Source organism: Panthera uncia, chromosome A2 (genome assembly GCF_023721935.1).
Source record: "Panthera uncia isolate 11264 chromosome A2, Puncia_PCG_1.0, whole genome shotgun sequence".
NCBI lineage: Eukaryota > Metazoa > Chordata > Mammalia > Carnivora > Felidae > Panthera > Panthera uncia.
Window position 1 is genome coordinate 140,530,866 of NC_064816.1, and position 15,614 is coordinate 140,546,479.

At 37.5% G+C, this 15,614-nt stretch overlaps 1 protein-coding gene across 3 annotated transcripts in view; it reads left to right on the top strand.

Moving 5' to 3' along the window:
- The window catches only part of NRF1 (nuclear respiratory factor 1), a 149,208-nt gene that overhangs the window by 61,076 nt on the left and 72,518 nt on the right, over positions 1–15,614 (top strand). For all 3 annotated transcript variants that reach the window (XM_049641832.1, XM_049641833.1, XM_049641835.1), the window contains exon 4: positions 556–682. In XM_049641832.1, coding sequence (XP_049497789.1) covers positions 556–682 — 127 coding nt within the window. The remainder of the gene's footprint in view (positions 1–555; positions 683–15,614) is intronic.

Sequence of the window (15,614 nt, forward strand, 5' to 3'; positions counted from 1 at the left end):
AATTTGGGTGTATAAGAAAGGAAGCAGGGTGAGTAATTAGGAGGTTTTTGTAGTAATCCAGGACAGAAATTATAGTGTCTTAAAACTAATAGAGCAGGGCGCCTGGGTGGCTCAGTTTGTTAAGTGACTGACTTTGGCTTACGTCTCGCGGTTTGTGAGTTTCATTAAGCATGGAGATGATATGATAAAGTCTACAAGAATACCTCTCAGCAGTAATCTTTATTATTATAAGTAGCTGTAAGAGAAAACCCCTTTGGTGGTTCCGGAAGAATTATACTCTCCATGTTCAACATTGTGTCACGTCTGTATCCTGAAGCAAACTTGTGGCCAACCCGTATATCAGTGGGCTAGTCATTGGTCTTTAGGACAGAGGTATGCACATATTTTAAATGAATGAGCTATCCACCCTCACGCTCCCCTTTTCACATTTCACATAAAACAAAACAAAACAAAACACCTGTATCTAATCAGAATACATTGTCAAAGTAAGTTTTGTTTCTGTGTCACCATAATTTCCTTTAACTGTTTTTATTCTTTTTTCATTCTCTGATTCAGGAAACTCCGAGCCACGTTGGATGAATATACTACTCGAGTGGGACAGCAAGCTATTGTCCTCTGTATCTCACCCTCCAAACCCAACCCTGTCTTTAAAGTGTTTGGTGCAGCACCTTTGGAGAATGTGGTAAGAAGACTCAGCTGTGTTCTCAGATACTCTTTGCTTTCTGTGGGTTGTTGTTCATTCTTTTGGTCCTCTGTCTAGTACAATAGCTATTACTCCTATCCTCCCCTCATCCAGGGGTGGGAGTGGGACCCATTTTCAAGCTACTTTATGTAGATCAAAATAAAAAGGATTATTTCTGTTTCTTTCTTTCTTTCTTTCTTTCTTTCTTTCTTTCTTTCTTTCTTTCTTTTTTTTTAATTTTTTTCTTTTAAAGTAATCTCTATATCCAACACAGGGCTTGAACTCACAACCTCAAGATAAAGAGTCACATATTCCACCAGCTGAATCAGCCAGGAGCCTTTATTTCTGTTTCTACTTATTGTAACCACATATTCTACCCTATTAGATATCCTATCTGATAGATACGTTGCTATCTATCAGACGCAAGGGGGGAAAGTGGTATTATGTTTGTTAAGAAACCCATGCAGGTTTTGTAAGAAAGTTACTGATTTACGTCAGAAACAAAGTGGGAAATAATTCCACAATACAAATTTCATGAGACAAACCTCAGGAAGCATTTTACTGGTTGTCCGTATTTGAGTTGTCTATTTAAATCTCTTGCATTTCTTCAAAGAAATCGATTTAGCACTCTGCTTCAGTTTAGAAATAGAGTTGAATATTTTGATTGCCTAACTATCCATAGCTAAGTTGATAAAGATAGTATTTTACCCTTGCATACTTATGCTATGTGAACTGCTTTTTCTCTGGCCAAAATAACTTAGAATAATGGTCTGTCCAGATTTAAATTATATTTTGTTTTTATTAGGATAACATTTATTAGCTAAAGAGACATTCGTTAGATTTCTCCCATATAAAATATAGATATTTTAGGAATTTATGACTGATTAGTGAAATTTTGTTTATTGGTTTTTCTTTCACATACAAATGTCGTGGTTCCTTTTCAACATTTTTGTGTTTTGCCAAAAATTCCTGAGGCCCTAGAATGGGATGCATATTAGGACCTTTCCTTAGAAGAGTATGGTGGAAGGCTTCTACCTCAAAATGGCACCTGAGAAGCACTCATTAGCGTCATGATGTTCACAAACATGAAATCTGGGCATGTCTTCTTTTCTTCGGTGTTAAAAATTTAAAATAATTTTACTACTACTAATAGTAATGTGACCTATGAAAAAGATTCCTCTAGAAGACTCAGAAAAATACCTCTGAAAATTACTCACTGAAAAGAGGGGTGCCTGGCTGGCTCAGTAAGTTGAACGTGTATGACTCTTGACCTCAGGATTGTAAGTTGAGCCCCAGGTTGGGTGTAGAGATTACTTAAAATCTTTAAAAAAAAAAAATCAAAAAGAAGTTTTTGGGAAATTGTTGGAGTCTTCCATAGAGTACAAAAAGGTATAGACTCTATGAAACAGAAGCAAACTATTGTATGATAAACTAGACTGAGATAAAAAGCAGTAGCTATTTTTTCACTGACTGACATTTGATAAATACAAGCTAAAGAATAAATACTAGTAGAAATGGAAGCAACATATGTCTTCAGAACACTAAAGAGAAAAAAAAAAGTCCATGTAAAAGGAATTAAAAAAACACAATATATAGAACAAAGTAATTTAAGTGAGATCAATTAATTCTGTTATAAATCGTAAATATAAATAGATTAACTCCTTTAAGAAAGACAAAGATTTTCTTTCAGATGGAACAACAATAATCTAAACCAAAACCCAACTGTATTTAATTTATGTGACATACTTACATTGACCACAAATGTCCAGAGTGGCTGTAAATGATACCATTAAGAAAGTGAAAAGACAATCCACAGAATGGGAGAAAATATTTGCAAATTATGTATCTGACAAATAACTTGAATCCAGAATATATAAAGAACTTTCAGAATTCAACAATAAAAAGACAGCCCAATTTTAAAATGGCAAACAATCTGTCACTATTTGCAGATGACATTATACTATATTTAGAATACCCTATAGACTCCACCAAAAATCTGTTCGAATGCATAAATGAATTGTTGCAGGATACAAAATTCATATACAGAAATTTGATGCACTTCATACACTAATAACAAAGTAGCAGAAACAGAAATGAAGAAAATAATTCTATTTACAATTGCGCCGAAAAAGAATAAAATACTTAGGAATAAACTTAACCAAGGAGGTGGAAGACCAGTACTCTGAAAAATATACAACAATGATGAAGGAAATTGATGACAACACAAACAAAAAGAAAGATATTTTTTGCTCATGGATTGGAAGAATTAATATTGTTAAAATGTCCATACTACCCAAAGTAATCTACAGATTCAGTGCAATCCCAATCAAAATACCAATAGCATTTTTCATAGAAGCAGAACAAATAATCCTGAAATTTGTATGGATCCACAAAAGACCTCGAATAGCCAGCGCAGTCTTGAGAAAGAAGAACACAGCTGGAGGTATCACAATCCCAGATTTCACAATATGTTACAAAGCTTTAGTAATCAAAACAGTATGGTACTGGCACAAAAAATAGACACATAGATCAATGGAATGGAATAGAAAGCCCAGAAATGAATCCACTGTTATATGGTCAATTAATCTATGACCATGGAGGCAAGAATATACAATGAAGGAAAGAAAGTCTCTTCAAAAAATGGTGCTGGGAACACTAGACAGCTACATGCAGAAGAGTGAAACTAGACCATTTCTTACATCATTCACAAAAATAAACTCAAAATGGATTAAAAACCTAATGTGAGACCTAAAACTATAAAACTCTTAGAAGAAAACATGGGCAGTAATTTCTTGTACGTTGGCCTCATCAAGATATTTATGGATGTGTCTCCTCAGGCAAGGCAAATGAGCAAAAATAAATTATTAGGACTACACCAAAATAAGCTTTTTGTACAACAAAGGAAGCCATCAACATAATGAAAAGGCCATCTGCTGAATGTGAGAGGATACTTGTTGTTGTTGTTTTTTAAGACGTTGCTCTAAACGTTTATTTTGTTTTTGAGAGAGAGAGAGAGACAGAGCATGAGCAGAGGAGGGGCAGAGAGAGAGAGGGAAACACAGAATCCTAAGCAGGCTCCAGGCTCTGAGCTGCCAGCACAGAGCCCAGTGCAAGGTTCAAACTCACAAATGACAAGATCATGACCTGAGCCAAAGTCAGATGTCCAACTGACTGAGCCACCCAGGTGCCCCGATGTGAGAGGATACTTGTAAATGATATATCTGTTAAGGAGTTAATATCCAAAATACATTAAGAAGTTACATAGCTCAACACCAAAAAACCAAACAATCCAATTAAAAAAGGGGCAGAGGACCTGAGTAGACATTTTTCCAAAGAATACCTACAGGTAGCCAACAGATACATTAGAAGATGCTCAACCTCATTCATCATCAGGGAAATGCAAATCAAAACCGTAGTGAGATGTCACATCACACCTGTCAGAATGGCCAGTACCAAAACAAGAAGTAACAAGTGTTGGTGGGGATGTAGAGGAAACACCACTTGTGCACTGTTGGTAGAAATATACTTTGGTGCAGCCACTGTGGAAAGCAGTATGGAGGTTTCTTAAAAAATTAAAAATAGAGGGGCACCTGGGTGGCTCAGTCAGTTGAGTGTCCAACTTTGACTCAGTTCATGATCTCGTGGTTCATGGGTTCGAGCTCTGCCCTGGCAGTGTGGAGCCTGCTTGGGATTCTCTCCCTCTCTCTCTCTGCCTGTCCCCTACTTATTCTCTCTCTCTCTCTCTCTCTCTCTCTCTCTCTCTCTCTGTCTCTCAAAAATAAATAAAACTTAAATTTTTTCTTTTCTTTTTTTTTTTTTTTTGAGAAGAAATAACCAGGGGCACCTGGGTGGCTCACTCCGTTAACTTTCGGACTCTTGGTTTCAGCTCAGGCCATGAATTTGCTGTTTGTGGGTTTGAGCCCCACCATTGGGCTCTGTGCCGGCAGTATGGAGCCTGCTGGGATTCTTTCTCTCTCTCTATCTCTCTCTCTCTGCCCCCAAACCTCTCGCTCTCTCTGTCTGTCAAAATAAATAAAATTAAAAAAAGAGAAAAAGAAATACCATACAATCCAGTAATTCTACTACTGGATATTTACAGAAGAACATAAAAATACTAATTCAAAAAGATAATGCACCCCTATGTTTACTGCAGCATCATTTACAGTTGCCAAGATGTGGGAGCAACCTAAGTGTCCATCCATTGAAGAATGGATAAAGAAGAGGTAGTATATGTCTACAATGGAATATTACTCAGCCGTAAAAAAGAATGAAATCTTGCCATTTGTGACAACAAATATGTACTCTAGAGGGTATTACGCTAAGTGAAATGAGTCAGACAGAGAAAGACAAGTATCATATAATTTCGGTTATATGTGGAATCTAAAAAACAAACCAAACCAATCAGAAACAGACCCATAAATAGAGAACAAATTGGTGATTGCCAGAGGGGAATGGTGGGGATGGGCAGGCAGGTAAAGGGGGGCAGATGGGTAGAGGGGAGCGGGAGGTACAAGTTTCCAATTATGGAATGAATAAGTCCTGGGGATGAAAGGTACAGTATAGGGTATATACTCAGTGGTATCATAATAGCATTGTATGGTGACAATAGCTACACTTACGAGCATAGCATCATGCATAGAGTTGTCAAATCACTATGTTGTAATAGCTGAAACTCATGTAAATTGTTTTCAACTACACTAAAAGTTTTTTAAAAATGGCAACAAATCTGAATACCTATTTCTCCAAATATATATAGAGATAGAGAAGTGGCCAGCAAGTATATGAGCACTAATGATGAATAGTCATTAGGGAAATGAAAACCAAAACCAGAATTAGACAGGATTATTATAATCAAAAAGATGGACACCAGTAAGTGTTGTTGAGAATATGCAGAAATTGGAACCCTCCATACATTGCTACTGGGAGCATAAAATGATACAGATGCTTCAGAAAGCAGTTTGGCAGTTTCTTAAAATATTAAAAGTAGAGTTACCACATGACCTGGCAGTTCTGCTCCTAGGTTTACCCAAGAGAACTGAAAACAAATCTTATACACAGTGTCCATAGCAGCAAGACTTATACATAAAACTTACACATGATATTTTTAACAGCATTATTCATAATAGCCTCAAAGTGGGAACAACCGAAATGTTCATCAGCTAATGAGCGGATAAATAAAATGTGTTATTATCCATATATGGACTATTATTCAGCAGTAAGAGGGAATGAAATACTGATAAAAACTACAGCATGGATGAACCTTGAAAACATTGCACCAAGTTAAAGAGCCCAGTCACAAAAGACCACATGTTGTATGATTCCATGTATATGCAGTGTCCAGAACAGGCAAATCTGTAGAGACGGAAAGTAGATTAGTCGTTGCCAGGTTGGAGAGGTGGGAGGGAGGAATGGAAAGTGACAGCCAATGAGTACGGAGTTTATTTTAAAGGGAATCAAAGTGTTCTAAAATTAGATTATGATGATGCTTGCACAACCCTACATATATACTTAAAAAGGTTGAATTGTACACTTTAAATGGTGAATTGTATGGTCTCATAGGCTGAATAGTGACCCCCAAGGATATCCAGGTCTGAATCCCTGGAACTTTGGTGTGTTACCTTGTGTGGCAAAAAGAACTTTGTGATGTGATTAGGTTAACAATCTTGAGATGGGGGAGATTGCCCTAGATTATCCAGGTAGGCCCTAAGCCTAACCACACTGTCTTTATAAGAGGGAGACAAAGGGAGATTGATAAGGAAATAGAAGATGTGTTGGTAGGAGTAAAAGGTTGGATGCAAGAGAAGGGGTCAGGGGCCAAAGAATACAGGCTAGGAGCAGCTAGACAAGACAAGGAAATGGACTCCCCCTAGATCCTCCAAAAGGACCAGGCTTGCCAATAACCTTGACTTTAGCCCAGTGAAAAACTAAGAAAATGAATTTCTGTTGTTTTAAGCCACTAAGTTAGCAATACCTGTGTCAGTCATACGAAACTAGTAGGTAAGGTGTATGAATTATAGTCTCAATAAAGCTGTTAAAAATGTTAAAAGTAAAATAATAGGCAAAGGCATGTCAGACAAATGCCTACAAAAATAAATCGTGGATTACAGCATTAATATCAGACAAAGCCAAATTCTCAAGACAATATTAACTGAGAACCAGAGGTAATTTGGTATTGATAAACAGTATAAATTTACACTGAACTTTTTATGCCTCAACTACCATTAAAGCAAAGTGTGCAGATCAAAAAATTACAAATATAAGAAAAATTTTTAAAAATGACAGTGGCAGGAGGCCTTAATAATCTTGGTCAGATTAAGGAGGCCTTAATAATCTTGGTCAGGTTAAGGAAGAAAACTGTAAATAAGAATATAGAAATCTGAATAAAAGAATAAACAAGGTTAATATAGAAGATATGTATGCTAGGGGAGCCTGGGTGGCTCAGTCGGTTGAGTGTCCAGCTTCGGCTCAGGTCATGATCTCACAGCTCGTGAGTTTGAGCCCCGCGTTGGGCTCTGTGCTGACAGCTCAGAGCCTGGAGCCTGCTTTGTATTCTGTGTTTCCCTCGCTCTCTGCCCCTCCCCCGCTCATGCGCGCACGCTCTCTCTCTCTCTCTCTCTCTCTCTCTCTCAAAAATAAACAAACATTCAAAAAACATTAAAAAAAAGAAGATATGTATGCTAGTATTATTACTACACAAGGATATAATATGCCATATTTGAAAAATAACATGAATGAATTATAAGAATTGACCATATATTAGGCCCCAACAAAAATCTTAATAAATTACAAAATGCAGAAACTATACAAACCATATGTTTTTTTATTCAAGGAACTACTTTAATTTTGTTTTTCATCCAGAACTACAAATCTCTCTTTTTTTAAAACTGAAGTATAATTAACATACAGTATTATATTAGTTTTGGGTACACAATTCAGTGGTTCAGTGATTCTGTAAATTGCTCAGTGCTCAAGCTAAGTGTACTCTTGAATACCTTTCATCTATTTTATTCATCCCTCACCCCTGGCAGCCAACAGTTCGTTCTCTGTATTTAAGAGTCTGTTTTTTTGTTTGTTGGTTTTTTTCGTTTGTTTTGTTTCTTAAATTCCACATGTGAATGAAATCATACGGTATTTGTCTTTCTCTCTGACTTACTTCACTTAGCATTTTACATTTTACATACATCCATGTTGCAAATGGTAAGATTTCATTCTTTTTTTATGGCTGAGAAATATTGCATTAATATACCACCTCTTTTTTATCCATCTGTCTATGGATGGACACTTGGGTTGCTTCTGTATCTTGGCTATTGTAAATAATGCTGCAATAAACATTATAGGGTACATACATCTTTTCAAATTAGTGTTTTCATTTTCTTTGGGTAAATACCCAGTAGTGGAATTATATAGGCCATATTTTTGACCAAATTACAGGAAATTTTGAACTTAAAATCAAAAGATGGACAGGAAAAATTTTTTAGCTACATGGAAATTTTAAAATGCTCGTACGTACATACATGCATACTTCTTAAACTTTTAAAAAATGGTTAGGGAGGTGTGGCACCTGGGTGGCTCATTGGGTTAAGCGTCCACCTCTTGATTTCAGCTCAGGTCATGATCCCACATTTTGTGGAATTGGGCCCCGAGTTGTCTGTGCTAACAGTGTGGAGCCTGCTTGGGAGTCTCTCTCTCAAAAATAAATAAACTTTAAAAAATGTAAAGCAAAACTTAAAAAATATGATTCGAACTGGTACTCAAAGGAATATTCACTGCCTTAATTTTTTTATATACGCAAGAAAGATGGAAAAGAAACTATTGAATTCGAGAAGCTGGAAAGGGAATATCAACATGAGTCTAAGAAAAAAATAGAATAAACGTGTGGAAGAAATGAACGAGTCTGTGAGCAGAAAAAGTAGAACTGTTACATTCCAGAAATGATACTATGAAAAATCCAATGAAATAGAAAAATTTCTAGCATGCTAGTTGAGGAAAAGGGAGAAGAAAGCAAATATATAGACTTAGAAATTAGATAAGAGTTTTAACTGCAGATACGAATAGATTGAAAATTGTAAGGAAATTCTGTGCATTAATTCTGTTCTTCTAAATTAAAAATCTCAACTAAGTGGGTAAGTTAGTAAAAAGTAAAATCACTAAAATATACCTAAACCTCAGTAGAACAATAAATATGTACAAAATTGAAAAAGTAATTAAACTCTATCCCTCAAAGGAAACACTATGCTCCGATTATTTTGGGTGACCTCTGTTGACTTGCAAGGTGCAGGATATTCCTTAATCTTACTATACACTGGTATAGAAAGTGGTATTAAATAATTAGAGCCATTGTTTACCATAATCAGTATGCAATGTATTACACATAATCTCTTGTTAATAAAAGTTAAGGAAATGATTTAGATTTTATAATAATGTCTAACATTTATTGAGTGCTTACTGTGGCATATATACTGTAGGTATAACTATACTGTAGGTATGTTATAAGCACTTTGTATGTATAATCTCATTTAATAATTTTAAAACTGATATTTGCATTTTGTCCTGCCTGAAGCTATCCTTAATCTTCCTTTTTGCTTTTCTAGCTGGAAGCTGCTGAGAACTCTAGGAAAATTAAAATTCAGTAGGGCTGTTCAGTTTTGGAATATGGATTTCAGATTCAAGATTGTTATTTTAAGAGCTTGTTAAAAGGGGATTGGAGGGGCGCCTGGGTAGCTCAGTCGGTTGAGCGTCCAACTTCGGCTCAGGTCACGATCTCACGGTCTGTGAGTTCGAGCCCCGCGTCAGGCTCTGTGCTGACAGCTCGGAGCCTGGAGCCTGCTTCGGATTCTGTGTCTCCATCTCTCTCTAACCCTCCCCCATTCATGTTCTGTCTCTCTCTGTCTCAAAGAAATAAATAAATGTTAAAAAAAAAGGGGGGGGGGGATTGGAAACTTTACGAGGCCTTTAATAGTTGATGTTAAAATGTTTTGTAAATATTTTTCAGCATTCTGCCCATATTACCTCCTTGCCTACAATTGGGGTGTATAGCAAAGCACTGTAAATAAAATTAAATGGCTCACAACAAACTGGAAAAAATGTTTTCAAATTAATAACAGCAATTATAATTTATTGAGTATTTTTAACATGCCTGTTTTCTGCTGAGTACTTTATGATTTTTACTTAATCACAATAATCCTATTATATATATCTATATATATATATCTTATTTGTGCTTTACAGATGTAGCAATTTGAGGGTTTGAGAGCTTAAGTAATTTGTTCAAGATCACACAGTAAGTAGTGAACTAATGATTAATATTCTTAATATATAAAGAGCTCTCAAAAGTCAATAAAAATATGAACAGATGAATAACAAAGACCCAAAGATAGGTTTGAATATGGATTATCTATTAGGTGATATTAAGGAATTCTGTTATTTCTGTAGGATGTGATCATTGTATTATAGTTATGTATGAAAATGCCCTTATATTTCCAGGATGCATGCTAAAGTATTTAGAAGTGTTTAAAATATACTTTAAGTGGTTAGCCCCAGAAACATTGCATGTGTATGTATATGTACAGATGGAAGATAAAATAATTATGCCAAAATATTGACAATTATTGAATCTGGGTGGTGAGGGTAGAAGCACTTATTTACTGTTCTTTACATCTTCCTGGATATTTAAATTTTTCATTTAAAATTCTATTTTCAAACACCCAAAGACAAAAGAGAAAAAAAACATGAACAGAAGGAGGAAATACAAATGTCTAAAAACCCAAAATTTTCAAAGAAATGGGAATTAAAATAGAAAGCCATTTTACATGGCTTGGGAATGGCAAATGTGAAAAAGATGTACATCTTGCAATGTTGGTATCTCAGCTTATTTTTTTTTTAATTTTTTTTTAACGTTTATTTATTTTTGAGACAGAGAGAGACAGAGCATGAATGGGGGAGGGGCAGAGAGAGAGGGAGACACAGAATTGGAAGCAGGCTCCAGGCTCCGAGCCATCAGCCCAGAGCCCGACACGGGGCTCAAACTCGTGGACCGCGAGATCGTGACCTGAGCTGAAGTCGGACGCTTAACCGACTGAGCCACCCAGGCGCCCCACAGACAGTTTAAACTGTGTAATTTTCTACAGGGCAGATTGGCAACTGGTATAAAAAGTGCCCAAATGTACACTTTTTAATCCAGCTTCCTTTTGAAATTTTATCTTAAGGAAATAATTGGTTAAGTGGGCAAAGATGTATGTACATTAGTCACTGTACTCTTTATAGTATTTTTTTTTAATTTGAGAATAACCTAAATGTTTAAAGATAAGGGATTAAATTGATGGCCCATCCAGAGATAGGACTGCTATCCTGCCATTAAATATCACGACATAGATCTTTTTCTTAACATTTTCAAATGGTGATGTTGTATTAAATGAACAAAGCAGGTTATGGAACCATACAAAGAGTCTGGTCCTACTTTAAAATTAAATCTGCATTTTATTTTATTTTATTTTATTTTTTTTCAACGTTTTTTATTTATTTTTGGGACAGAGAGAGACAGAGCATGAACGGGGGAGGGGCAGAGAGAGAGGGAGACACAGAATCGGAAACAGGCTCCAGGCTCCGAGCCATCAGCCCAGAGCCTGACGCGGGGCTCGAACTCACGGACCGCGAGATCGTGACCTGGCTGAAGTCGGACGCTTAACTGACTGCGCCACCCAGGCGCCCCTAAATCTTCATTTTATACATGTTTATGGAACCTCTGCATTTGTATAGTATAGCAAATATATGGTTAGTAAAGTTACTAACATTTGTATCATTTTTTATAAAAACTATTAAAAAAACTTTGAAGTATACATAGTCTCAGTAATTCTGGCAATAACCTGGAGGTGTAGGGATATTATTATTTTCATTTTGCAAGAGAGTACTAGACCAGAGAGGCTAAGTGATTTGCCTAAGATTCCCCAACTTCTGTATAATAAAGCCACTGTTGGGATTTGGGTTCAAGGTGATGGAGTATTACATTTTCCATAGGTTTGTCTAGGGCATTAAATATGGGGTTTCAAATTTAATCTCATTTCCTTAGTCCTTGCCTCTTCTTCTAAAACGGAACAGAGCTACCTTTCAGTTCTCCACAGTCCTGTGAAAGAAAGGTCAGGATGATTATAGCTACTACCTGCTTCTTTCTGGGGAGGAAAGGAGACAGTTTAAAGCGCATTTTTCTGGTGGTGGTAATGAACAGCAGAAGTCACTCCTCCTTTCCCTCTTCTTGGTCACACCCGCAGAAACAAGAGGGGAGGCCATCAGGGCACCTTGAGGGTGAGGGAGTGATGGGGTGAAAGATAGTAGGACATAGAAGTGAAATTTTGGGGGCACCTGGCTGGCTCAGTAGGTAGAGCATGTGACTCTTCATCTCAGGGTTGTGGGTTCAAGTCCCACGTTGCATGTAGAGATTACTTAAAAACAAAATCTTAAAGGGACGCCTGGGTGGCTCAGTCGGTTAAGCGTCCGACTTCAGCTCAGGTCATGATCTCACGGTCTGTGAGTTCGAGCCCCACGTCAGGCTCTGTGCTGACAGCTCAGAGCCTGGAGCCTGCTTTGGATTCTGTGTCTCCCTTTGTCTCTGCCCCTCCCCTGCTCATGCTCTGTCTCTCTTTGTCTCAAAAATAAATAAAAACATTTTTAAAAATTTTTTTTAAAAATAAAATCTTTTAAAAAAAAAGTGAAATTCCATCTATATGCCCATATGTTTGTATGCAGTTTTTAAAAAAGAAAGAAAAGTTATTTCTATATACATTAAAGATACAAATAACAGAAAACAGACATTATCAAAAATACTTCCCAAAAGATTGTCACTGAAATAGAACAGGAAAGAGAAAAATCTCCTCCTAGATATCTTAATAGCACTTCAACTTGAGCAAAACTATAAACTTAAATCTTCTCCTCCACCAAAAAAAAATTCTTACATCTATTTCAGTGTCTGTCTGTCCCTCATCCAGTTATGCAAGGCAGAAACCTAGAGCCATTTCTGGCACCTCCCTCTCTCCTCTCTTCCCCATACCCATTATTTTGTTCTCCATTTCCTAAATAGCTCTCAAATTTGCCCAGTTTTCTCTCTTTCCATTGCCACAAGCCTGGCTACCAACTCTGGTGTCCATCCAGTTCCCTTTCCGCAGGAGGCCTTTGCGTGACTCTCCTCCACCTCTAGCCATATCTTCCCCCCTCCCCAGCTTCTCTCCACTCCAGCCACAAGAGTGTCCGCTCACTCCTTTGCACAAACTGTGTCATCCCTCCACAGAGCTTTTGTGTATGCTCTTAACTCCAATTTGCTCTCTTTCTGACCTCCTTCCTCACCTTATAACTCTGACTTGTACTTAAGAATTCAGTTGAGTCGACACTTCTTCTGCGAAGCCTTCTCTCACCTCCTGCATAAGTCACAGCCCCTCATTCTAGCCAAGGCTCTCACCGCACCTCCGCCTACTTACTACAGATGCACTCTTATTTGTGTGATTATTTGATCACTGTCTGTCCCCAGCTAGATTGTGAGCCCCAAGACAGGAGGGGCTAGATCTACTTTGTTCTCCATTGTGCTCCCAGTGCCGCACGTTCCCCCTGCCACGAGTAGCTGCTCCGTAATATTTGTTGCATGAAATAAAGCGTCTTAAACATTCGGCAGCACTCAGCAATGCAGATTTGGTTTCTAGGCTCTAATCCTCCGTTGGATCTCAATTGAGACCTTGGGAAGTAAAGAACTACGAAGTTAGCTTGTGTCCTTCTTTATAGTACTTGTCCTGGCTCGTAATTGTACATTTATTTTTGTGATTATTTTTTGTTTGTCCTCTCCACTAAACAGGAATATACACAACAATGGGACACTGTGACTGATTTTGCTTTCCATTTTGTCCACAGCCCTTCCTTAGCACAGTGCCTCACATACAGGAGATGAATAATAAATACTTGTTTGATGGCTGGCTGGATGGGGGAGCTGCCGGGTTCAGAAGTCACATATGCCATGTCTATACTTGTAATGTGGGATAGTGAAATAAAACCAGCTAAACTCTCAGAAAGAGCCTTTGACTATGATGTAGAACGAGATTTCCTTATCCAGAAGCTCAAGGCTTCTCTACGTCGCTTGGGATCTAGACTTTCAGATCTAATGTTCTCTGCAGTTTAAAACCTTTGTCTTCTTAAGCCTCAGCTTTTTAAAACAAAAAACAAGTTAAAAGACCTCCAGAGCAGCTCCATTGAGTGTTTTGACCCTTTTTGATATCCTTCTTAAGTGAAGGTGTGGCTCCCATAGTAAAACATAGCATTATTAACATTTAGACAAGCTCATTCAGTTTTGCCAATGGGTTGGTATTAAGCTAGAGTGGGCATATATAACTATAACTCCACATTTGTGAAATCTGTTTTTAAGCTTTGATTTTTTTGTATAGTTCCGCACATGGATTTTTCCTATATGTTGCTCAGTGTCCTCATGTGTAAGATAATACCTACCTCACTGGGGAGCAGTAGAAATTAACTAAAGTTGATTATCATCCCCCATATATGTTTAGAGAGAGCTGGCATGAGAAGCATTGGCAAATGGTAGATTTTTTAAGTTGCCGTGCCCTGAGGGCATTCTCTTGGCTTACTGCCATATCCCATACTTTTATAGGTGTAGTAGGAATAGGCCTAGAAATATTTTGTTGAGGAACAGAGAGAGAATTTCTATCCGTTTTTAGAAGAACTTCAAGAGTCTCTGGAGATGTAGCTCTTTTCTCAGAGTTAATAATCCATAGCAGTGGGGTGCCTGGGTGGCTCAGTCAGTTGAGCATCCGACTTTGGCTCAGGTCATGATCTCATGGTTTGTGGGTTCGAGCCCTGCATCAGGCTCTGTGCTGACAGCTCAGAGCCTGGAGCCTGCTTCAGATTCTGTGTCTCCCTCTCTCTCTCTGCCCATCCCCCCCCCCCCACACTGTCTCTCTTTCCTTCAAAAAAAAATAAACATTTAAAAAAATTAAAAAAAAAAAATAATCCATAGCAGTTAGATGGGGACACACTGGATATGACTAACCAGTTCCACAGGTACAGAAATTAGTCATAGTCACAGAGGCAAGAGGTAGCTCTGGGGTTGTCACCAGCTTCTTTGAAATCATTCTTCTGTCTTTAATTCTTCTTTCCCAGTAGATGGGTGAGCCCTGGAGTTGGTCATGATTTCTTGTTCTAAATCATTCACTTTTTTGTATAGGTTTTTAAAAATAGCTTTGAGTTAGGAAATGTGGAAGCATATTTAAAAAATAGTAAAGTAAAAATACCTTATAGTTTCACTCATATGTGGAATTTAAGAAGCAAAACAAATGAACAAAGAAAAAAAAGAGAGAAACCAAAAAGCAGACTCTTAACTGTAGAGAACAAATGGATGATTACCAGAGGGGGGTGGAGTGGATGGGCGAAGCAGGTAAGGGGATTAAGAGTACACTTACCATGATGAGCACTGAGTAATGTATAGAATTGGTGAATCACTATATTGTACACCTGAAACTAGGATAACGCTATATGTTTACTGGAATTAAAATGTTTAAAAATAGTAAAGTAAAAAAAAAAAATAGTAAAGTAAAAAATCTTCATTTATCTACGTACTTAACAAATAACTAACACTGTTAGGTACAAAGTAGGAGGAGATAAGAATTCCATCCAAGTCCTTTGAGGTTTCAAGGTCCAAAACTAGGGATCCGGGGGCGAGGGGAAAATTAGGAATCTGGACTGAGGCGGGGGAGGAAAGAGACTAACATTGGGGCTGGAGAGAGAACAGGGTGAAGCCAACATAACTTCATGGGCCAGAGTCTGGCCTGGCTCCACGCCAGGTGTGCTTCAGGATCACGGGTCTGAGGGCAGCTCTGCACTGGGGCATCTTTTTGTTTACCTGAGATGGCAATATATTTTTCATTTTAGAGGAGCTCATAGATAAAAA